Below are 23,477 nucleotides of genomic sequence, written 5' to 3' on the forward strand. Positions count from 1 at the left end.
CTGGCATGCTGCTGTCCATGGGGTTACAAAGACTTGGACGTGACTGAGCGACTGAACTGAACTGACATCATTTTGGTTAAGAGAGCTTTTGTCGTTTACTGGTCCAACTCTTTGTGACCCCACAGGTTGTAGCCTGCTAGGCTTCCCTGTCCTTGGCTATCTCCTAGAGTTTGCTCAGATTCATGGACATTGAGTCGGTGATGCTATCTAACCATCTCATCCTCTGCTGCCCTCTTCTCATTTTGCCTTCAATCTTTGTCCCAGTATCAGGGTCTTTCCCAATGAGTCAGCTCTTCGCATCAGGAGGCTAAAGTATTGGAGTTTCAGATTCCTGAATAAAACTGTATGGATTCAAATCATAGCTCCACCACTTGCTTGGGGCATCCTAACACATATAAAGGGTATCAATCAGCCTCAGATACTGTAAAATGTTAGTGGTGGTGATGATGGTTGTAATATACTATACAATCTGACTGTTGATACTATAATCAATATACTATTCCTCAGAAAATGCAGTAATTACTCCTACCTTGTGTTAATAAAAATAATTTGATCCCATTTTTAAATATGTGATCATCACCAAATGGACAGAATAGAGTAAAATACTAGATGAATTGTCAGTGGTATTATTCTTAAATAGTATTAAGTAAGAAAGGTCAGGTGCTGAAGAACACCAATTAGTAATCTAATTAAATCGCCAGGAAAAGAGACAGATCGTGTTAACAGCAGTCAGATTTGTTATTACAGAGCAATTATTAAAGTGAAATATTGAAAGATGCTATGTATCATTACTAAGCTTTAAACATGTCATTTTACACAGGCAGAAAAGTATAGATTAATCAGTTCACTTGATAAGTTAAAAGCTCCTTTATTAAAATATTTATATCATTTGTATAAAGAAGGCAGCACTGTTGAGGATATAAAAAGAATTATGTGGCATACTGCACTGTGAAAGAAGTGGAAAGTGTTACTTGAACAGTCGTGTCCAACTCTTTGTGACCCTATGGACTGTAGCCTGCTAGGCTCCTCTGTCCATGGGATTCTCCAGACAAGAATACTGGAGTGGATAGCTATTCCCTTCTCCAGGGGATCTTCCTGACCCAGGGATCAAACCCAAGTCTCCCACATTACAGGCAGATTCTTTACCATCTGAGCCACCAGGGAAGCCCCAAGAATACTGGAGTGGGTAGCCATTCACTGCATTCCCTTATAAAATTATTTGCACAAGCCATTCTCTTCAGAAGTCTCCATAATTGTGAGATTAAATAAAAGATTTTGGTTTTGACATTTTATATTTTCCTTAAAGGACTTCCCAGGTGGCTCAGTGATAAAGAATCCACCTGCCAGTGCAGGAGATGAGTTCGATCTCTGGATCAGGAAGATCTCCTGGAGGAGGAAATGGCAACTATTCCAGTATCCTTGCCTGGAAAATCCCATGGACAGAGTATGGTGGGCTGCAGTCCAAGGGGTGGCAAAGAGTCAGATGCAACAGCAGCTAAACACACACACACACACATACACACACATTTCCTTAAATCACTATCAAATGAAAAGATTTCTATGTGGCAGCAAACTGTTTGGTTATAGTTTATATTTAAGGAATGTAAATATTTTATGAAATATCAGAGTTTTCATAGGACTAGTGAAAATTTCTTTCTTACCTACCTCCTCCCTCAACTCCCCCAAACCTCATACTCTTAGTTCGCTGGCTTTCATGAAGATAGGAAAACCTTTATAGATTCCTAAAAACTGTGGTAGTAGACATATCCAAAATTTCACAGACTTTTTTACCAGGCAGACCTGGGTTTTATTTCAAGCTCTGTCAGTTTCAAACTTGGGGACCTGGAGCAAGTGACCTTAACCTCTTTGAGCCTCTAGACTCATGATTTGTAAAATAAAGATTAATCATTGCCTCCTGATTGTATTGTGAAGGTTCACTTCAGTTCAGTCACTCAGTCATGTTCGACTCTCTGCAAACCCATGGACTACAGCACGCCAGGCCTGTCTGCCTATCACCAACTCCTGGAGTTTATTCAAACTCATGTCCATTGAGTCAGTGATGCCATCCAACCTCTCATCCTCTGTCATCCCCTTCTCCTCCCACCTTCAATATTTCCTAGCATCAGGGTCTTTTCAAATGAGTTGGCTCTTCGGATCACATGGCCAAAGTATGGGAGTTTCAGCTTCAGTCCTTTCAACATCAGTCCTTCCAATGAATATTCAGGAATGATTTCCTTTAGGATTGACTGGTTGGATCTCCTTGCAGTCCAGGGGACTCTCAAGAGTCTTCTCCAACACCACAGTTCAAAAGCATCAATTCTTCGGCGCTCAGCTTTCTTTATAGTCCAACTCTCACATCCATACGTGACTACTGGAAAAACAATAGCCTGGACTAGATGGACCTTTGTTGGCAAAATAACATCTCTGCTTTTTAATATGTTACCTTGGTTGGTCATAACTTTTCTCCCAAGGAGTAAGCATCTTTTAATTTCATGGCTGCAGTCACCATCTGCAGTGATTTTGGAGCCCCCAAAAATAAAGTCTGACACTGTTTCCCCTGTTTCTTCATCTATTTGCCCTGAAGTCACGGGACCAGATACCATGATCTTAGTTTTCTGAATGTTGAATTTTAAGCCAACTTTTTCAATCTCCTCTTTCACTTTCATCAAGAACAAAGAGGCTCTTTAGTTCTTCTTCACTTTCTGCCATAAGGGTGGTGTCATCTGCATATCTGAGGTTATTGATATTTCTCCTGGCAATCTTGATTCCAACTTGTGCTCCATCCAGCCCAGCGTTTCTCATGATGTACTCTGCATATAAGTTAAATAAGCATGGTGACAATATACAGCCTTGACATACTCCCTTTCCAATTTGGAACCAGTCTGTTGTTCTATGTCCAGTTCTAACTGTTGCTTCCTGACCTGCATACAGATTTCTCAAGAGGCAGGTCAGGTGGTCTGGTATTCCCATCTCTCTCAGAATTTTCCACAGTTTATTGTGATCCACACAGTCAAAGGCTTTGGCATAGTCAATAAAACAGAAGTAGATGTTTTTCTGGAACTCCTTTGCTTTTTCCATGATCCAGCGGATGTTGGCAATTTGATCTCTGGTTCCTCTGTCTTTTCTAAATCCAGCTTGAACATCTGGAAGCTCATGGTCACATATTGTTGAAGCCTGGCTTGGAGAATTTTAAGGATTACTTTACTAGCGCGTGAGATGAGTGCAATTGTGTGGAAGTTTGAGCATTCTTTGGCATTGCCTTTCTTGGGGATTGGAATGAAAACTGACCTTTTCCAGTCCTGTGGCCATTTCTGAGTTTTCCAAATTGCTGGCATATTGAGTGCAGCACTTTCACAGCATCATTGAGGATTTGAAGTAGCTCAACTGGAATTCCATCACCTTCACTAGCTTACATGAAGGTTACATGACTGCTTTTACACAAATAGTTTACCACAGTACCTGGCAGAGATGGAAACTTAATGTTTGTCATTGTGTTCTTTTTATTATCATAAATCTTTGAAAAGTAGCAATCCTTTGAAAAAATTTACTTAGATACTGTTTCTTGTTGTTCAGTCACTACTGATGTCTATTTGAACAAATCTGTTTGATACACTTCAGTGTGTATGTGTGTGCAATGGTAAGATTATTTGATAAAATAGGATTGTTTTTCGCTAGAAAAGAGGGGAAGAAATGATTTTAAACACAATATTTATATGTATATATGGTGGTGATGGTTTAGTTACTCAGTCGTGTCCGACTCTTTGGGACCCCAAGGACTATAGCCTGCCAGGCTCCCCTGTGCATGGGATTTCCCAGGCAGGAATATTTGAGGGGTTGCCATTTCCTTCTCCATATGTATATATAAGATGACTTACTTGTTTTTGGTATATTTGAGAAAGTTTTGAATTTATAGAGTCCTAAGGCTCCTGGGAAGCTTTCGTAAAATACTCATCTTGAGTTTCATCTATTTCAGGACATAGGGTGTAGTTTAATACTTTGAATAAAGGTGTCCTAGGTGATGCAAAGAGCCAACTCATTGGAAAAGACCCTAAAGCTGGGAAACACTGGGGGCGGGAGGAGAAGGGGCAACGGAGGATGAGATGCTTGGATGGCATCATGGACTCAATGGAGGTGAGTTTGAGCAAATTCTGGGATATAGTGAAGGACAGGGAAGCCTGGCTTGCTGCAGACCATGAGGTCACAAAGAGTCAGACATGACTTAGCGACTGAACAACAAGGTGACTTTCATATTCTTCACTCTCTCCTTGATTGAGAATATGTGAAAATGAAATTTCTTAAGGAACTCACAATTTATTGAGTAAACAGACATAGATCACATAATGCAATGCAATGCATCAGAAGTGCTGAGATGTATAAAGGCTAATTGTTACACAAGCAAAGAGGAAGTGACCCTTGCTTTGGGTTTTGAGGGATGAATGAGAGTTGAACAGAAGAACAACAAAACATTCAAAAAATAAAACGAATAATATTGATCAAGGTATAACGAAGTGAGAAGTTGCCAGGAGGAAAAAGTGGGCTTCTTGAGTGATCTATTGATTAGACATCAATGCTGTGATCTATTTGGAACTTATTCCTCAATTTATAAGCAAAAACTGATGACAAATTCTTTTTTCTCAAGACTAACTTAAGATATAGTTACAAGATATTTTTAATGAGGTGTTCTAATGAGGTGGATGAAACTGGAGCCTATTATACAGAGTGAAGTAAGCCAGAAGGAAAAACATCAATACAGTATACTAACGCATATATATGGAATTTAGAAAGATGGTAACAATAACCCGGTGTACTAGACAGCAAAAGAGACACTGATGTATAGAACAGTCTTATGGACTCTATGGGAGAGGGAGAGGGTGGGAAGATTTGGGAGAATGGCATTGAAACATGTAAAATATCATGTATGAAACGAGATGCCAGTCCAGGTTTGATGCACGATACTGGATGCTTGGGGCTAGTGCACTGGGACGGCCCAGAGGGATGGTATGGGGAGGGAGGAGGGAGGAGGGTTCAGGATGGGGAACACATGTATACCTGTGGCGGATTCATCTTGATATTTGGCAAAACTAATACAATTATGTAAAGTTTAAAAATAAAATAAAATTTAAAAAATTTAAAAAAAAAGATATAGTTACAAGATAATTGTTTTTTTGTTGTTGTTATTATTCTTGGGAATGGGTACTATGTATTTATTATGATTGTATTGTTTTTAAACAGTTTACCAACAAAGGCCAAAGATTTTGTATGTAGCAGGAGAAACAATTAGTGAATGTAATAATAGTGCTTTGGTGTGCACTTCTATTTTTAAGGTTCGTTATTTGTTTAATTAAAACCTTCAGAATCAACCACAGATGCTATTGCCTAGAAATATTAGATAAACTTGAGTCTCTTTGGCAGTGTAAGAATTGTATAACAACTTTTTTATCCTCTTAATAATATATGAGCTTTTCTTACTTTGAAGTCCATATCACATTTTACCTTTATTTGTGTTATTTTCTCTTACAGTTGCTGATTATTTATGTAATTATTTCTGCATTTTACAAAAGAGGAAATCAGGGCTTAGAGAGGTTAAGTAATATACTTGAGGGTTCCCTTACCTGGAAAGTGCTAGAACTCTGATTTTTACTCAAGCAATTCTGTTTTCGTGAAAGATAGTTCTTGAGATATTATGAGAGATTAGACTGGAAAGACATGGAATTCCAGGCAGGGAAATTGTTGTGGAGGCTACTGAAATGATCAGGAAAGATACAATGACAGAGAAATAGAGAAATAGACATGAAAGGTACATTGTAAAATGAAATGAATAGCAAGTGTTGAATTGCTGTAGAGAAAAAATAAGGTGTTGAAGGTGATTCCTTAAGTCTTGTTTATCATAGATTCTCCTACAACAGGGAACTCGAAGAGCAGAGTTAGATGGAACTTAGGACTTGGGCATGAATTTAGCAAACCAGGATGTTGTCAACACTTCTGCTCTGGGGCTCACATAATAGATCAGAATAAAGATGTGACTTCATTGATGACTTGAACTTATTCTTCAGTTTTCTTCAAGTACTTGTTTTCTGTTTTGGTCTCTCACATCATCTCTCCTATATTGTGTTAGTTGCTCAATTGTGTCCAACTCTTTGCGACCCCATGGACTGTAGCCGGCCAGGCCCCGCTGACCTCAGGCAAGAATACTGGAGTGGGTTCCCATGCCCTTTTCCAAGGGATTGTCCAGACTCAGGGATTGAACCCAGATCTTCTGCATTGCAGGAAGATTCTTTCCCATATGAGCTACCAGGGAATTGTATATTGAGGGGTTTTCTTTATGTTTTTGACAGAGAAATAAAACTATGCTCCCAGTTTTATGCAATATGCCATTGTCATTATAACATGTAGGCTTGGCCAGATAACCAAGTGCGAAAAATCTGAATGAGCCTTTCCTGTTTCCATATTTTATTCTCTGTGATTTTATTTGTTGTGTGTGGCTGATCGTGAGAATGAGATCTAGGCTTACTATTCTTTGGACTCATTTGGGCAGCCACTAGGGTGTAAGGTGTGCCAGCAAATTCTACCTGGTGCTTATCTCTTTGAAAGTCAAATTTTGGTTCTGTGGTATTGACTGACACCACAGAGCTGACCATGGTGTGCTGACTACCTTTCATTCTGATGTCCTCTGCAGAAACTGCCTCTTTGGGAGCCAGGACCTGTGAGGATGATCTTACAGAGCAGCAGTTGAGAGCAACCTCAGGTAATTTGTCTTATTCTTGTCTGTCTTAAATGAATTACTTTTGTTACTCTCATAATCTATGAAATAAACTCTCTGGAACTGCCCTAGCTAGAACTGATCAAATCACACAAAAAATTTAAATCCTATATAGAATATATCAATTTAATATAAAAATTAAATATAGTCAAATTTGGATGCATATGTAAAGGAAATTCCCAGAGAACAAGTAACTTCTGCTGGATAATTTCTCACATCTACATTTATACAGAGTGAAATTTTTTACATAAATTGATGGTTTTATACAATGTGAAAGTCAATAAGCTGGGTATTGTTTCTGCCCCAAGTCAAACAACCTGGATGCTGGAGTTAGTTTTGGTAATGAGTTGATTGGATTTTTACAACTGTGTCAACACAATCACTGGCTCCTATGATTTGCATGCTTATGTGTGTGTTAAAAAATGGAGGTGAGGCCTTTTTAGCTGCATTATATTCACATAGTTTAAGAGGAATTTCATCCATGTTGCTATAATACACCTCACTTATTTCCGCTATAAAATGATCCCAGTTTCCAGATTTATACAATTGGAATAATAATGTCAATACAGAACAAAAAATGATTATAAAAAGTCCCTCACATTTATAATGGGGTTTTGAAATATGTTTTAAAATTTCAAGTGAAATTATCCCTCCAATATAAAGTCAGAACTTCCCTCTTTAAAAATTCTTAAAAGTAAAGTTTACCTTCACCTATGCCTATCTCATGCGAAGAGTTGACTCATTGGAAAAGAAGACCCTGATGCTGGGAGGGATTGTGGGCAGGAGGAGAAGGGGACAACAGAGGATGAAATGGCTGGATGGCATCACCGACTTGATGCACATGAGTTTGGGTGAACTCCGGGAGTTGGTGATGGACAGGGCGGCCTGGCGTGCTGTGATTCATGGGGTCACAAAGAGTCGGACATGACTGAGCGACTGAACTGAACTGAACTGAATGCCTATCTCATGAATACTTTTTTATTTATAAATCATTATTTATTTTTCATCTTATGTTACTTTTCCATAGAAAATCAGAGAATATATTTAAAATAAATTAGCATAAACTCAGTTTATCTTCCTCACTTCAAGCCAATAAAAAAATTGCATTAATGACTAGGTTGAAAATAATAGGGCAAAAATCAAAACTATGAGAAATATATCAAACTAAAAAGAGACCACTACCTGTCAATATATTTGTTTTATAAACAAAGACATCAAAATTTATATCTTCAACCTTTCTGAGAAGTTTTATATTTAGACACTCCCATGCCTTCTGGATAGTTTCATGGAGATGTTCTACAAAGAAATCAAATATAACAAATTCCAAATTGAGCTCTTCTCTGCAAACCATTTCTTCTCCTCTTTGATTTTAATTGATTATATCATACCATAGTCCTCATTACCCCAAGTAAGAAAACTCAGAATCATCAATTTACTCAAAATTGGTGGGAACTGTGGGGCATAAGTTTTGAGTTAGGCTGATTAGTTCTCTCATTTTTTAGATGTTTCATGTATATGTGCCAAGTCACTTCAGCCATGTCTGACTCTGCAACCTTATGGACTTGTAGCCCTCTAGGCTTCTCTGTCCATGAGATTCTCTAGGCAAGAATACTGGAGTGGGTTGCCATTCCCTTCCCCAGGGGATCTTCCCAACCCAGAGATGGAACCCAAGTCTCTTATGTCTCCTGCATTGGCAGACAAGTTCTTTATCACTAGGGCCACTGGGAAGCCCTTTTAGATGTTATTTCTATACAAATTAGTTATTTTCAGATTTCAACAAATATGAAGGAAGTAGAGCAGAGGTTTTCAAAGTGTGGACTCCTTACAGACAGCATCAGCACGATACAGGAACTGGAAAGAATGCAGATTCTTAGGCCCTATCCCAGATTTAATGTATCAGAAGCACTGAAGATGGGGCCCGGCAGTCTAGGGTTTAACATGCCCTCCAGGTGACAGTGATTCCCACTAAAGTCTGAGGCCCCCACCTGTGTGACTGGTGAGACGCTATATTAGAAACAGTGGTCAGAGAAGTTCTCTAAGGAAATGACAGGTAAGTTGAGTACAAAATAATAAGGAGAAAATTAGGGGAAAGACATTACAGACAGAGGGAAGAGGTTGGTCATATTCTGTGAAGAGAAAGAAGGGTAGTGTGGAGAGAGATGAGTGAAGAGGAGAGCAATGTAAGGTGAAGTCATAAAGGTAGACAGAGGCCTGATCAGTTTAACCACAGTGGAGAGTTCCTATGTTATTTTAAACAAAATAGGAAGCCATGGCAGGACTCAAACAGCAGAATGGCTCGATTTTATTAAGGTGTGCTGAATAAATTGTGGGAAAGCAAGAGCAAGTCTTTCCCAGTAATGAGACCATTGCAAGCTACAGGTAAGCAGTTAACAGTACTGGCAATGAAAATGAAAAGAAATAGATGGGTTTACTGTATATAAGATATCCTGGAATTGGAATTAATAGGACTTTCTGATAGATTGGTGTGCATATAAGAAGGAGAAAGAAGTCAGTGATGAGCCTTGCTTTTGGTGAATGATGGTACCATTCACTGAGATCGTGGAGACTGGGGAGAAAGAGTACGTTGAAGGGTGATCAAGAGCTCCGATTTGACATATTAAGTTTGATATGCCTTTCAGACATCCAAATGGAGATGCAAAATTGAAACCAGTGGACCTGGATGAAGTCATCTAGGGATATCATTATTTTTCCTCAAATCAAACATTCTTTGTGGATAAGAGAATAGGACTTAGGACCAATGCTGGAGACATTCCAATATTTAGATTTTTAATGGAGGAGTCCCCAGCAAAGGGGAATAAGAAAGAACTTTCAGAGGGGTACGGCATCACAATAGTCTGATGCAATGAAATTCAAGAAAGGGAGTTTTTCAAGGAGAAAGGAGTAGTAACTAACATCTTCTGAGCAAAGTCAAGTAAGATGCAAAGTGGCCATTGGATTTCACAGCATGGAAGTCATCAGTGGCTTTGAGAAGAGCAATAGATGTGGAGCCAGGCCAGCAATGGTTGAATAATGAACATGATTGAGCAGAGAGAGAAAATTTAAACCAAAACAAAACAACCCAAACCAGACCAAAACCAAAAAAAAACAAACAAATGCTTCTTTTAGGTTTAATTGAACATGAATGGAGGAAAGCAATAGAGTCTAGACTCCTCTTTTCCTTTTCCCAGTTTTGCTTCCTAAATGGAACTCAGTGTTCCAGGTAACAAGCTCTGCCTGCCTTCTATAATTCCAGCCCTGGGGTTGGTGCTTCTGGAACACTGACAAAAAAGACAATCACTGTTTTCAGTAAATGTGTACCTATTAGGGGAAGTAGGTAATACTGATTTCCACATGCTAACTTAAGTTGTTTTACACTAATGCACAAGAAAAAGAAAAAAAAAACCTATCCAGAAACACTAATCTTAGTTCAGCATTCAGAGAAGACTTTTTGGAGAAAGAAGCAATTAAAAGAGAGGAGGGACATATGTAGACCTATGGTTAATTCATGTTGATGCATGACAGAAATCAAACCACTATTGTAAAGCAATCATCAGTCAATTAAAAATAACTAAATTGGTGGCTCAGAAGGTAAAGCATCTGCCTGCAATGCAGGAGACCTGAGTTCAATCTCTGGGTCAGGAAGATTCCCTGGAGAAGGAAATGGCGACCCACTCTAGTACTCTAGCCTGGAAAATTCCATGGACAGAGGAGCCTGGTGGGCTACAGTCCATGGGGTCATAAAGAGTTGGACACGACTGAGCGACTCACTTTCACTTTCTCTCTAATATAAAAAGAAGCAATTAAGAGTAATAATACTGCTAGCATTTTTAATACTTATTTTGCATTAAGCTCTGTGCTAATTTTTATATATTATAACAAGTCTATGAAGTAAGTAGCATTAGCTCCATTTTTACATATGATAAAAATGATATTTTCCAAGCTAAACTTAAAAGATGGGAGTTAAATACAGTGAAGAAAATTCATTCTAGAAAAGACAAGAAACAGAACGGTGTTTCTTATAGAAAGAAGGTAGGCATCAATGACTGTGTGTGTTCATGAAATGTGGTCTTGGACCAAGAGTATTAACATCATCTGGAACTTGGAGATGTAAATTCTCAGGCCTTACTCTACACTACCAGAGTCAGAATTTGTAGGGATAGAGCCCAACAATCTGTGGTTTAACCAGTCTTCCAGGCGATTCTGATGATGACCTGAAATTTGAGACTGTTCTCAAGTTAAGTGCCAGGTAAGAAGTGAAGAAAGATGAGACTGGAGTGATAGACAGAGACTAGCTCTTCTTGCCCTGTTCAGAAGATTGAGCTTTTTCTTTGTGTAATGGCAGTCACTGAAAGATGTTACATAGAGAAGTCAGATTTAAGTAGGTCATAAAAAGGATAGATTTTGAGGGAGTAGAGCTGAACAGGGAGACAAAGAAGGGGCACAAGAAGGAATTCTTATAAGCCAAGTGTCTAGAATTGATGCTCCATGTGAAAAACTAAAGATGTTTCAGTTGCTATCCTTCGCTTTCTCTTTCAGTTCAGTTCAGCTCAGTCGCTCAGTCACGTCTGAGTCTTTGCGACCCCATGAATCGCAGCACACCAGGCCTCCCTGTCCATCACCAACTCCCGGAGTTCACTCAAACTCACGTCCATAGAGTCCCTGATGCCATCCAGCCCTCTCATCCTCTGTCGTCCCCTTCTCCTCCTGCCCCCAATCCCTCCCAGCACCAGGGTCTTTTCCAATGAGTCAACTCTTCGCATGAGGTGGCCAAAGTACTGGAGTTTCAGCTTTAGCATCATTCCTTCCAAAGAAATCCCAGGGCTGATCTCCTTTAGAATGGACTGGTTGGATCTCCTTGCAGTCCAAGGGACTCTCAGGAGTCTTCTCCAACACCACACTATGGGTTTAAAAAGTATGTGGTGGTTTCCTTAGAAGACTCAGAGGGTTCCCAAACCCAACTGTATAATAAAGCAGTAGGAACAAAACTGACTGGTGTTTAGATCAGAGAGAGAGCATGAAGCAGATTTGGGGTCTCCTGCATTGCAGGCAGATTCTTTACCAGCTGAGCTACCAGGGAAGCCCTATAACAATGCAAGGGGAAGTTAATTGTATCGTTGTGAGACTATAAAATTATTTTGTCTTCTTCCTATTATTTTGAAATGTTTTATCATTTATTTGAAAATCAGGAAGTTCTACTGGACCTAATGCATGTTTGAATTATATCATAAAATTTAACATATGAATACTGTGTTTTCCATGAGGCAAAATAATTGAAATATACACAGTGGGAATATAACTATTTTATCAAATGCTACACTTTCATTATTATTACATATAATATATTGAAGAAATTTATTGATGAAAATAAAAACTGCTTTAGCATCTTTATTTTGGAATTTTCTGTAATTTCCCTGAGTTCTAAGACATCCCTTTAATATATTTCATGCTGTATACTTTTTTCCTTTTTTCATAAAATTCTCTTCCTTTTTTCATAAAATGTAAGCATCTTACATTTTACAGCATTTTACAGTTGAGGAAATGTGGTACTTGAAAATGAGAACGTAGCCAACTCTTGCCCTTCACCCCAAATCCAACCTACATGGTTTTCTAGGGGAAAGTGGTTTCTCCACCCTTAATACTCTTGACTGTAAAGCCTATTTATAAAACGAATGTCAACTTTATTTCGAAAACTCTCCTGAAGAACGAAAGTGACCTTTTTCTCCTGACTCGGAGGAAACTTTATGGCGTACAAAAGTTACCCTTTGATTCTTTTTTGCCTGATTAAAAATTCGCCAAGTTCTATGGCTCCAAAGAGCCCTACCTGTAATAAACAGCTTTCGCCTTGGAAACCACAAAACAGGTCTGAATTGCTGGAGCATTAGAGCTAATTGCCTGCCTACTTCAAAGGAAGAACCAGAAAAGGCGGAGGGGCGCCCGAAGTCACAGAAGCCGAGGGAGTGCGGGCAAATCCACCCTGGAGGTTATGAGCTGTGGCTTGGAGGAGCCGGGCAAAGTTATGGCCTCAGAACTGCTGTTTGCGATTAAGTTGATGGGGAGCGTCTATCCCACAATCTCTCCCCGCTGCTGACACAGAGTCTTTGTTCACATTCAGATTTCTCAAACTGTTGCCAGGGTCAGGCTGGGGTCAGACACCACCGTGATGTATAGAAGAACTTGTCTGGGAATTTCTCTCACACTTAAGACACATACCAGAGGATCCTGCAGAAACCGTCTGATGAGACGCAGACCGTACTGGAGTTTCTCTTTTCGTACCTTCATAATTTTCGTTTTCTTCTCCTGACGCGCAATGTTTTATGAACAGGAGTGGCGCTAGCCCTTACCATTTTATGTCCCCTCAAGATAAGGACGCTCAGTAGCACTCTGACGCTTCGTTTTCCAGCCCTGGGGGGAAGGTCTAGTAAATCCGCTCCCAGTAGTCTCGCACCCCTTTCCTGGGACGAGTTTGAGAAGGAAGTGCCACGGGCTGTCGCGTAGGTCGCAGGCCTGACACTGGATGGTCGAGTCACGTGTGTGGACTTGGGAGGGGAGAGGGGAACACCACCTAATCCAGTTATGATTTCAGCCTCCCAAACGGAGCCAGGCCACGGTCCCCACCCAGCCTGGCCCCCTGCTGGAAGGAGGAGGTCTGGGTTTGATCACCTCTTATCACTGAAGGGTAGGGCCATGAGAAGGGTTGATTCATCTTCAAGTACAATTTTCACGTGTATTTGCCTGAAAGGGAACTTTCCCCCGAACCCTCCAATGACTGACCTCTCCCTGAAGACCTCCCCTGCATTTTGGTGCAACAGGAAAGTGTATCTATGGAGTCAGTAGATTTGCATGGTGCCTTTGAGGACTCCCGGTTGAAATAAACTCTGATTTCACATGTTTTAAACATCCTTGTTTTCAAACTTGGAGTCTTTCTTTGGAGTTTCTGCCATTGAGCCCAGAACCAACCCCCCTCCTGTTGTCTTCTGGTCTCTAGTGGTGCAGCATGGCTGGCAAGTGAAACACTAAATAGCAATTTTTTTTTTTTTTTTTCTTTTTGGTGCTCAGCTGCTACATATGACAGTGGATATTTCATTCTGCTGTCAGAACATTATTAAAAAAACATGGGGTGTGGAGAGGGCCACGATTTCCCCTTTCAATCACTATAGCATTTGCAATGAAAATTTTATGCAGTGTGTAATTTTCAGTTAATGCTTGACACTTAAAATGTCCAGAGTAGCGTTTTGTACGGTTCTTGAAGGGTTAATTGTATCATGTTCTCTGCATAAAAGCTCTGCTTATCAAAAGCAAATAGAAGAGTGTATGCAAATGGGTGTCAGTGACCTTTTGCCTTTCCAGGGTTAATTTATATGGTCATTAAAGATTTTATGAAATTGAGGAGCCTGGTGCTTCAAATCCCATTTTACCTTCTTCTCCTAATTTATGTAATTCCTACCTGAACAGGGGAATAGGATTTTTATTTTTTGTGCCGCAATGAAAACAGCATGCCATGCTGTGGGGAGTTGCAAGTCTGGTTATCTGGCATTACTCAGATTGCTAAAAATTCATTAAAATGTGACATCAGCACAGTGAGAGACAAATGATCGCAGGATGAAAGAGAACAGTGGGCCTTTCACGGATTAGTGCTACACCGACCCAGCATAGAGGCTAACTGCATAAACAGATTAATCCACCAGCAGCGGCGTAGCTAAGATTTACAGAATAATTAAATAGGGTTGAGTTACTATGAGGATTTCCATGTAATCTAGCTGGTGTGAAACCCATGAATGAGGTGTGGGGTGATGTGGTTGTCATAGAAGAAGTATACCTTCTTCTGTCCTACACTCCGTAGAGCTCCCCCTATAGAAAAAAAAAAAAAAAAATCCCAGGATAACTGAAGTTTTGTGATCTTACTCTGACAAATTCCAAAGGATTCCTCTGGGGTCTAAGGACTGAAAGTTGAGAGTAACACCTGTCTTATATTTAACCCGTCATTATCACATTATATTATGAAGACATTTTTCTGAGAATTTGCTTCCTTCTGCCGTTTATCCAAATCCATGGAGAAGCGGGTTCATGTAGTTTCGAAGGCTCTACTATTGAAATTACAAAATCTCCTCGCATTCATTTTTAAATCTTTTCTAGCTCAAACCGCATTTCTTTGAAAAGACTTCTTTTAATTTAGTATGGGCACATTTTCTCAGTGGAAATAAAAGAAGTGGCTTGAGATAAAAAACAAACCCTGCATTGGTAGAGCCAGCAGGTTCTAATAGTGACTTTTGAATAAATTCATGTTCTTTTTTGAGAAGGAATGTCTGCAAATGATTCCTAAGTAACAAAATTTTTAAATGGTCACATTGTTTATTTTCGGGTGTGTGTTTCTGGGGTTTTCCATCCTACTGACTGGTGTGTATTTCTTAGCAGAAGAACAGAATGAGGAGGCAGAAGGAGCCATTAAACCTATAGCTGGGGCTGACGAGGATGAGAAAGACACGAGTGAGAGAGACAATAGTGAAGGCAAAAACTCTAATAAAGACTCCGGTAAGATGCTAGTATCTTTCACCTTTCCCTCCCCCACCCCATCCCAGTGATCAACCCTTCCTTTGCTGACCCACCCCCAGCTTATTAAAAGCTTTTATTCATTTTAAACTGTCTGAACATTCCCACTACTATTCATTGCATGTGCATTTTGCATGTGATTTCTATCAGTAGCCTCCCATTGACCTATTTTTAATCATAACCATCTGACAGAATAGATGTGGATAAGTTGAAGAATATTGCAGGACGACCAGCGAGATTATTTTTTAATCAAATCAGTTTGTGTGCTTGTAATTTTTTAAGCGCCTTTCATTAATCTTAGCTATACTTGTGATTCCTCTGATGGCATATTAATTTTTCATAAGCATGGGATTAGATATCACTTGAATTTTTTCATTCAATCATATGCACCCCCCTCCCTCCCTAAACCACGTAACCCTAAAAATAAATGTTATTTTTCCTTGCTTTCTGGTTTTTTTTTTTTTTTTACAACTTACACTCAGGAATTTGCCCTTTTTAAGGGCATCTATTTGAGGCATTTCAAACAAAATCCAGTGAAAAAGTTTACAGATGATTCAGCCTAAGAAGAGGAAATATCATTGAGAAGGGATTAGGTGCTGGGTAATTTTGATCTTCTAGAATAGACAAATCCCAGTAATGAAAGCTACTGTCTTTGAAAACAAACCTTCGTGTCATGACATTTACTTGTGCACAAACAAACCCTAGGCTAGCATCTGGTGTGGATACCTAAGGCTTTTTCTGTGTTTGATTTGGCAAATATATGACTTCATCCATGCTTTGTATGTATGAGATGGAAATCTATGGTTGCAATGAATATTACATTGGCTACTTTTGCTGCACGCTATACCTAGTTTTATTATGTTGGACTCATTGAAGCAGAAGAAGTGCTGAAACAGGTTCAAGCCTATTCGTTTCAGGTAGTCATCTATCTTTTCCTGGAATTCCAGTGACAGCCGCATCTAAAGAAGCTTGTTTTCGCTATGAAGACATTGACTTGTGCAAAAAATATCATTTTCACGTGCACGTTTATTTAAATCTGAACTATCCTGCATTTGTAACTCAGTCTTTGCAGATCTAAATTTTCCATTCCCTTTGCAAATTATTTGAAGAGCCTCCCTGCTACCCACCCCATACCCTTCCATGCTGAATTTTTCTCCAGAATCCAGTGAAAAAAGTACCATTTAAATTTGCATCTAGCATATAGTGGCTAGCATATGATTCTAATTTGATTTTAACAAAGAGGATCTAAGGTTGGTTTTGAGCCTAAAAAATGTACAAAAAAAAAAAAAAAGATCCCCTAGCTGTATAATAATACAGCTCCTGGGGTTACTGACAAGGTATTTGAAATACCTTGTGATCAGTTAAGGTCAAGGGCAGTGCCATCTAAACTTCATTTGGAAAGAATTGGAAATAGCAAGGGAGTCAGCTTAGGTCTAGGAGGATCTCATGAAAGCTAGCTGCTTGACTACTTCAGGAAGGCCATGATTCTCCCTGCCTTCAGTAGTGATTTTCTCACAGTTGTACCAAAAGAGACTGCAGGGTATGTTCCACCCCTAACCCAACACATGCAGAAGAATGTGTCAAACACACAGCCCATTGGTGTTTGTTGAGTATTCACGTAATGCTTAGGAATGTGACATTGTGCTTAGTTTTCAGTAACTAATACCTTGTAAAGGATGAGTTGTGGGAATCTTTTGAAAATGGCTCCAATCTCATCAATGAGTAAGGAGTCTTGCTTGGAACATACCACAGATACAAGGGCTCTATCTCCATCAGCTTGGTTTACTGGTCTACATAAATAATGGGCTCAATCACTCCCTAATGGCCTGATGAGTTATTACGCTTTCTTGGGGATCTCATTGTACCATCTCATCAGGACTCAGGCATGTGAGAGGATACAGACCGTTAGATAATGATAGTTTTCTAAGACACATTTTTAGCCCTACAGGAATGCCTCTCCAACTACATCTATAGGGATAAAAATGTACTTTAGCCAACTCAAAGGAATTACTGAGATGCAAATGTTTAGCTTTGAAATGTCCCAGACATTGACAGTTCTTACTATTGACAACTCACATGAACATTTTTAACCCCCTTGGTACATTTTTATTTATTTATTATTTTTAACTGGAGGATAACTGCTTTACAATGTTGTGTTGGTTTCTGCCATAGATCAACATGAATCGGCCATAGGCATACATACACATATGAGAAACCGACAACAAACATTATTTTCAATGGTGAAAAACAGAAAGCATTTCCTCTAAGATCAGGAACAAGACAGGGGTGCCCACTCTCACGTGAACATTTAACAAAGTTTTCTGCTTTCTACATTGAATCTGATTAGGTGAAAAAATTATTACATGGTTGTTGTTTTTTTTTCTTGTAAGTATTTCTAATGATTATCCACTTATGTGTATATTGGTTTTCTCCCTGATGTCAATTATAAATGTCAAAAATCCTGGCAAATTTATACATTAATCACTATCTGAATGTGCTAGATGGGAAAACAGTGTGACCTCACTTTAACACAGAATTTTTTAGACAGGAAGGAATTAACACATGTTAGGAAGAAGGTGTTTGTATAAGCTGTTGTACTTTGTTGCTGACATTAATCTCTAGGACGGGAGCTTTCAAAATGAGACTTGGCAATATGCAAGTTATATTTGTTGAATATTCATTCATAATAGAAAAGCCTCCTAATGCCTCATTTATATTGTCATTTAAATCTAGTGCCACTTTAGATTAATTATAATCCAAATTATAGCTCTGTGCACTACAAGAATTAATATAGAGTTTATCCAGATTAATACATTTGCATTGAAAATGTAATATGTCTCTGCCATGGCTAAGGGGACCGCTTTTTAATAAGGGAGTAAACATGAGGAAAGATGGAAATTAACCTTCATTACTGCAATTAAAATTATCCTTTCATTCTAGTCTCATTAGAAAGAATACTGTACCAGTCATTATAATTTAGGCTTATTTGGAGTTGAATAACATCTTGTGTTATATCCAAGTTTTACAGTATTCAAACTTTATCAAATACATTGATTCATAAGTAATAACCCAGGATTTTGCTGTATTTTTTTTCAATATTTGCTCTGAATACATATATGTTATTGGATTTTCTAAGTTGTTATGAACATAAACCATTTTACAACCTTCTGTATTTTAGGGATTGAAAATTTATTAAGTAGGTGGCATCTGAATTGAAATGAATTATGTCATTTTTATATTAGCAATCTCATGCAAGTTAAATAATCCCATAACTGACAGATAATCATTGACTCATCTATTTGGCAGTGTTTATTTGCAATTAGACTTCATTTTTTTAGTTAAAAGTACATTAAAATGACATTGTTTTTTGAAGATAAATTATGATCTCATTTCAAAATTTTGGTAACAAAACAGTGTTCATTTCAAGTAAAGTTGTAGACATAAACTATGAGTAGTCAGAAAACTTAAAACCTTCCTAAAAAGTAAGTAGCCTTTATTTAATATATTTCTAGAATAAAACAATTCAGAAAAAGACCCCAGATTTGATTTCCTGTAATTCACCAGGGAGGCAGTAATACCTAAGGTGGTACCCCTTTTTGTAGAAAAGGCATACATGTATAAATTGTAAGGTCCCTTATTTTTGCAAATAATCATGATGACCTGTGTTCGCTTCAAGAGTCTGTTTTTGTCATATGCTGTCGCATCTTAACATTCTCTGCTGCTGCTTCTTATCAGTAGCATGTATTTCTGAGGTGCCTAGATAGAGTTTGGGGGTCTAGATTTTATAACTTCTTCTCAATTTAAAATAAAATGGTCTTTAGGGAGCCCCTAGCTTACATTAAGATCATGGTTTAATTAACTTAATTAGCCAAAAAATATTGAAGCTGACACATATATAGGGTAGAATATTATATCCAGCAGTTACCACAATGGTTATGAAATAGTGACCCTAAAACTTTTCTTGAGGCAGCATAAATGTCCCTAAATTCAAAAGCAATTATATTCTTGATAATATGAATATACATTAAAAATAACATGATTAATTATATCAAATACTTACACCAATGTACAGTCTTAGTAAAATGTTTTAAGCCTTGAAATCAGTTTTTTTGATCCTTATAGTACTAACATTAGAAGATACATACTTATAAAAATAAAGCCATAGCTATACATTTAATAGATTTAGAAGTTTCCAGAAGGTTTATTCTTTCTGATATTCCTAAAGCCTGCAAGCAACAAGAATTATGGAAATTCTCTTTTACCTTCTGTGTGACAGTCTTTGATAGCATATGGAATTGGACCAACCTATTATTTGGTCATGTCAGATTCTACCATGTACACAAAAGAATGATAAGGGAATATGACATAGTATTATTCTCTTAAGGAAGCATATTCTTCCTCATTATTAAGGAACTTTAAAAGAAAAATTTTCCAGTCTCACAGGGAAAAAGCAACTGATAGACACTCGCTGATTTAAACGACAATCATTTTATACAACTTGATCTGTCACCTTAAGCAGTTTTATTTGCCAACCTTATATATCCCATTGTTTTCTTGTATTTGTTTTTAATACTTTTAAAACAATAGCACAAAATATATTCTGCTTTGAGAATTTTCCTTTTAGAAGAAAAAAATTTTTGATACCTGGATGAATTATAAAATAAACATTCTTGGTTTTGAGATATCTTTGGATATGAAATACTTGGATGTTGTTTAATCAGTGTGACAAAATTCTTTAGTTTATCTCAGATTTAAATCATTCAAATGTAACTATAGTAAATTATATTTTCAAATATCTAGAAAGAATCTAAGTTTCTCTAATATATCTGTATATATAAGACAAATGTACCAATTCAAATAAAATCTAGTGTTTGCAAATCTATCAATAGAAATAAGTCTCAGTGCAATTTGTTTGAAATTGTAGCACTAATTCTATACCTTTCACAGACCTCAATGGAATAACATTATTGTCATTATGTCATTTGAATTCTATTTTAATTTTGGTCTCCTTAGAGTCAGACTTACTTTCAAATTTCTTTCAGAATTCAAAATTCCTAAAATTATTTATATGGTATAAAACATGCATCTCCATCCAGGAGAGAAAAAGAATCTATTTTGGGGTTCATTTTTATGTTGTTTTCATAACATCCTTGACCTTATTTTTAAATTAAAACTGGGTTATTTTGCAATAAAGTGTAATTTGTTCATTTATATGAACCGTATGTGGATTGGAAAAAAAAATCAAGATAAATCTTCATGCACAGCATACAATCAGATTACGCCTAGACTCTATATTTACGCGGGGTCTGATAGCAATCAATGGTTTAGCTTCATTGCATTTCAAGATGTATTTGCACCCAGTTGTCCAGTGATAGTGTCCTCACCCTGGAAATAATTTAGTTGCAAATTGACTGGAAGATGGTGAAAATTGAAAGTTAAAATTAGAAATACTCATAATAAACAGCAGAAAAAAGGTCAGATGATGCCGTGCTATGATGAGATTGGAATGGCTGGTAAATGAGGTTTTGTGTTTGTCGTGAGATGTATGTGACATGCCTACCCAATGTCGCTGTAATATCCAGCCTCACAGAAGAGATTATCGGGAAAATTGATGCTGGAAAGAATTTTCTGTTAGATTGGGAAATTAGAATCACACTCTATCCTTTGATGTGTGTGAGGCTTCTGTACATTACATTGCTCATCTAGGCAAAATTTTAAACCATCTTTAACACCGAATATTCAGATTAACCTCATAAAACAATTGTCTTCTTGATTTGGACTACAATGTCATATGCATAGCCACCTGCTGAAACATCTAAAGCCAAGGATAAATCACAAAAAAGCAGCAGTGGATACATAATGTATAATTTTAAAATCCTATATTCACCACATAAAAGCATTGGTTTCATTCGTGAATTATAACTGGTCAGCCCTTCTCAGAATTTTAAGTGTTTTTAGTGTCCTAGAATTTTAGAAAAAAAAAAATAGGTAATGAAACAGTTCCAAAAATAATTATTTTCTAAGTTAGCATTTGTGAATGGGAATAGATTTGCTTTAATGTGATAAAGGTATATTGAGACAGCAGAGGACATGTGTCATTGATCAATCTTACATGGTCACTGAGGGTTATCTAAACAGGAGACAGAAGTACATTTTAAAATACATTTATAAAGTCCACTTGGTCAGTGGACAAAAAGAAGTGTGTTTTTGCCTTTTGAGATTAGCATCATTTACAAGTGCTTGCCCCTCCTTCTAGTGATTCAGTGGACTTAGAGCTATGCGAAAGACATCATTTTTTCTGATTTTGATATTGTCAGTCTTTTAAGATTGAGATGTTCTATTCTCTTTTGGGGAATCAGGAGTAATCACACCAGAAAAGGAGCTAAAAGTCAGTGTGGCAGGGGGAACCCAGCCACTCCTGCTGGCAAAAGAAGAGGATGTGTCAACAAAAAGATCAAAGCCTACAGAGGACAATAAATTCTGTCACGAACAGGTACACATGGTTTGTTTTTTGTTTTTTTCTCCTTTTGCTGTATAAACATATTTTTTTAAAAATTGTTGCCCTTGATCATTTTAGAGCCCCCAAACCTTTCCATGCTGTTGAAATGTATGTAGACACTGTAATTGGCAAGGTAATTAACTCTTGGTCTGACTTCTAATGCTCCAAAGTCATCCACATCTATTAACTAATAGGAGTCATGTTTATTCAATATTTTCCAGTTCTATCAGTGTCCTTATTGTAACTACAATAGTAGGGACCAAAGTCGTATCCAGATGCACGTCCTGTCACAGCACTCAGTGCAGCCGGTCATCTGCTGTCCCCTCTGCCAGGACGTCCTTAGCAACAAGATGCACCTCCAGCTTCATCTGACGCATTTGCACAGTGTGTCTCCGGATTGCGTGGAGAAGCTGCTTATGACAGTAAGGGAACCAAGTCTTGATGCATGTGTGCCATAATCTCTGAAGGTATCAACATAAAATCTGTCATTATTGTGTGACAGAAATGTATTTCTTCTGAGTGGCGACAAGCTCTTGCTGACCGTGTCGTAGAAATCACAAGTAAAGGCCCGTTTGTTTCTCCTGTGCCTTGGAAATAAACCCCAAATGTGATACAAGGCACAGCTGATTCAACAACACAGATTTTGCAGCCTTATTCTCATACCTATAATGTTAATCAAATGATTCCTATGGGCACTAGGAGTTTCATCTTTGCTTGGCTATCATTTCTGGGCTACAGAAACCTTCAAGCTTATTTTTTAAAAAAAAGAAAAGTAAAGAAGAATACAGCATTGCCACAGCATTGATCTGAAATTTGAAAGGAGAGCATTGACCTCAAGAGTCACAGAATGTCCCTGCTTTGGTTGGAAAATATAAGTGGGGTACACAACTGTCTGGGGTAAAGTGTGATGGAGTCCATGATGTCTGGGGTACCTTTGTCATGAACCCCTTTGGTTTTCACAGGTGCCTGTCCCTGATGTGATGATGCCCAACAGCTTGCTACTGCCAGCAGCCGCCTCTGAGAAGTCAGAGCGGGACACACCTGCAGTCATCACAGCTGAGGGGGCTGGGAAATATTCAGGTATGCCAGCCTGTGACCAGAATCTGTGCCAGACACACTCTGGGCCTTCTATGCATGATGCTGATCTAGCATTATTACCATCAAAGATTTTGTTTTTCAGATGCACAAAGAAAAAAAAAACACACACATTTCCAAAAACCGTCATTTCCAAGGCATATTTACTATCTGGTTATCTGTAAATGACCCTTTGTTGTTATTGTTGCTGTTGAGCTGCTAAGTCATATCTGATTCTTTTGTGACCCCATGGACTGTGGCTCACCAGGCTCCTCTGTCCATGGGGTTTCCCAGGCAAGTGGGTTTTCATTTTCTTCTCCAGGGGATCTTCTTGACAGGCAAATTCTTTACCAGATTGACCTGGGACACCTAAACTGTCCTTGGGAGACCTAAATACCACTGACCAGGAACATTTTGTGGGCTCTAATTCCTGAACACTGTGCTTATAACCCTTGCTATCATACTGGTGGTAGCATGCTAATTCTGACTTATTTTCTTCCCATGCTGAAATTCCTTGAGGTCAGAGGTGATTTCTTTGGAGGTTCCTCCTTAACAATGGTGGTGGTTTAGTCGCTAAGTCATGTCTGACTCATTGAG

General features: G+C 38.2%; 1 protein-coding gene across 4 annotated transcripts in view; it reads left to right on the forward strand.

Annotated features, from left to right (window-relative positions):
• Window positions 1-23,477, forward strand: part of ZFHX4 (zinc finger homeobox 4) — a 205,207-nt gene that overhangs the window by 163,057 nt on the left and 18,673 nt on the right. For 2 of the 4 annotated variants that reach the window (XM_061439040.1, XM_061439042.1), the window contains exons 5-9: window positions 6,677-6,745; window positions 15,170-15,289; window positions 21,667-21,800; window positions 22,028-22,228; window positions 22,769-22,886. In XM_061439040.1, the coding sequence (XP_061295024.1) occupies window positions 6,677-6,745; window positions 15,170-15,289; window positions 21,667-21,800; window positions 22,028-22,228; window positions 22,769-22,886 (642 nt within the window). The remainder of the gene's footprint in view (window positions 1-6,676; window positions 6,746-15,169; window positions 15,290-21,666; window positions 21,801-22,027; window positions 22,229-22,768; window positions 22,887-23,477) is intronic. The other 2 variants (XM_061439041.1, XM_061439043.1) reach the window with 1 other exon arrangement.

This window comes from Bos javanicus, chromosome 14 (genome assembly GCF_032452875.1).
Source record: "Bos javanicus breed banteng chromosome 14, ARS-OSU_banteng_1.0, whole genome shotgun sequence".
In the NCBI taxonomy this organism is placed as follows: domain Eukaryota; kingdom Metazoa; phylum Chordata; class Mammalia; order Artiodactyla; family Bovidae; genus Bos; species Bos javanicus.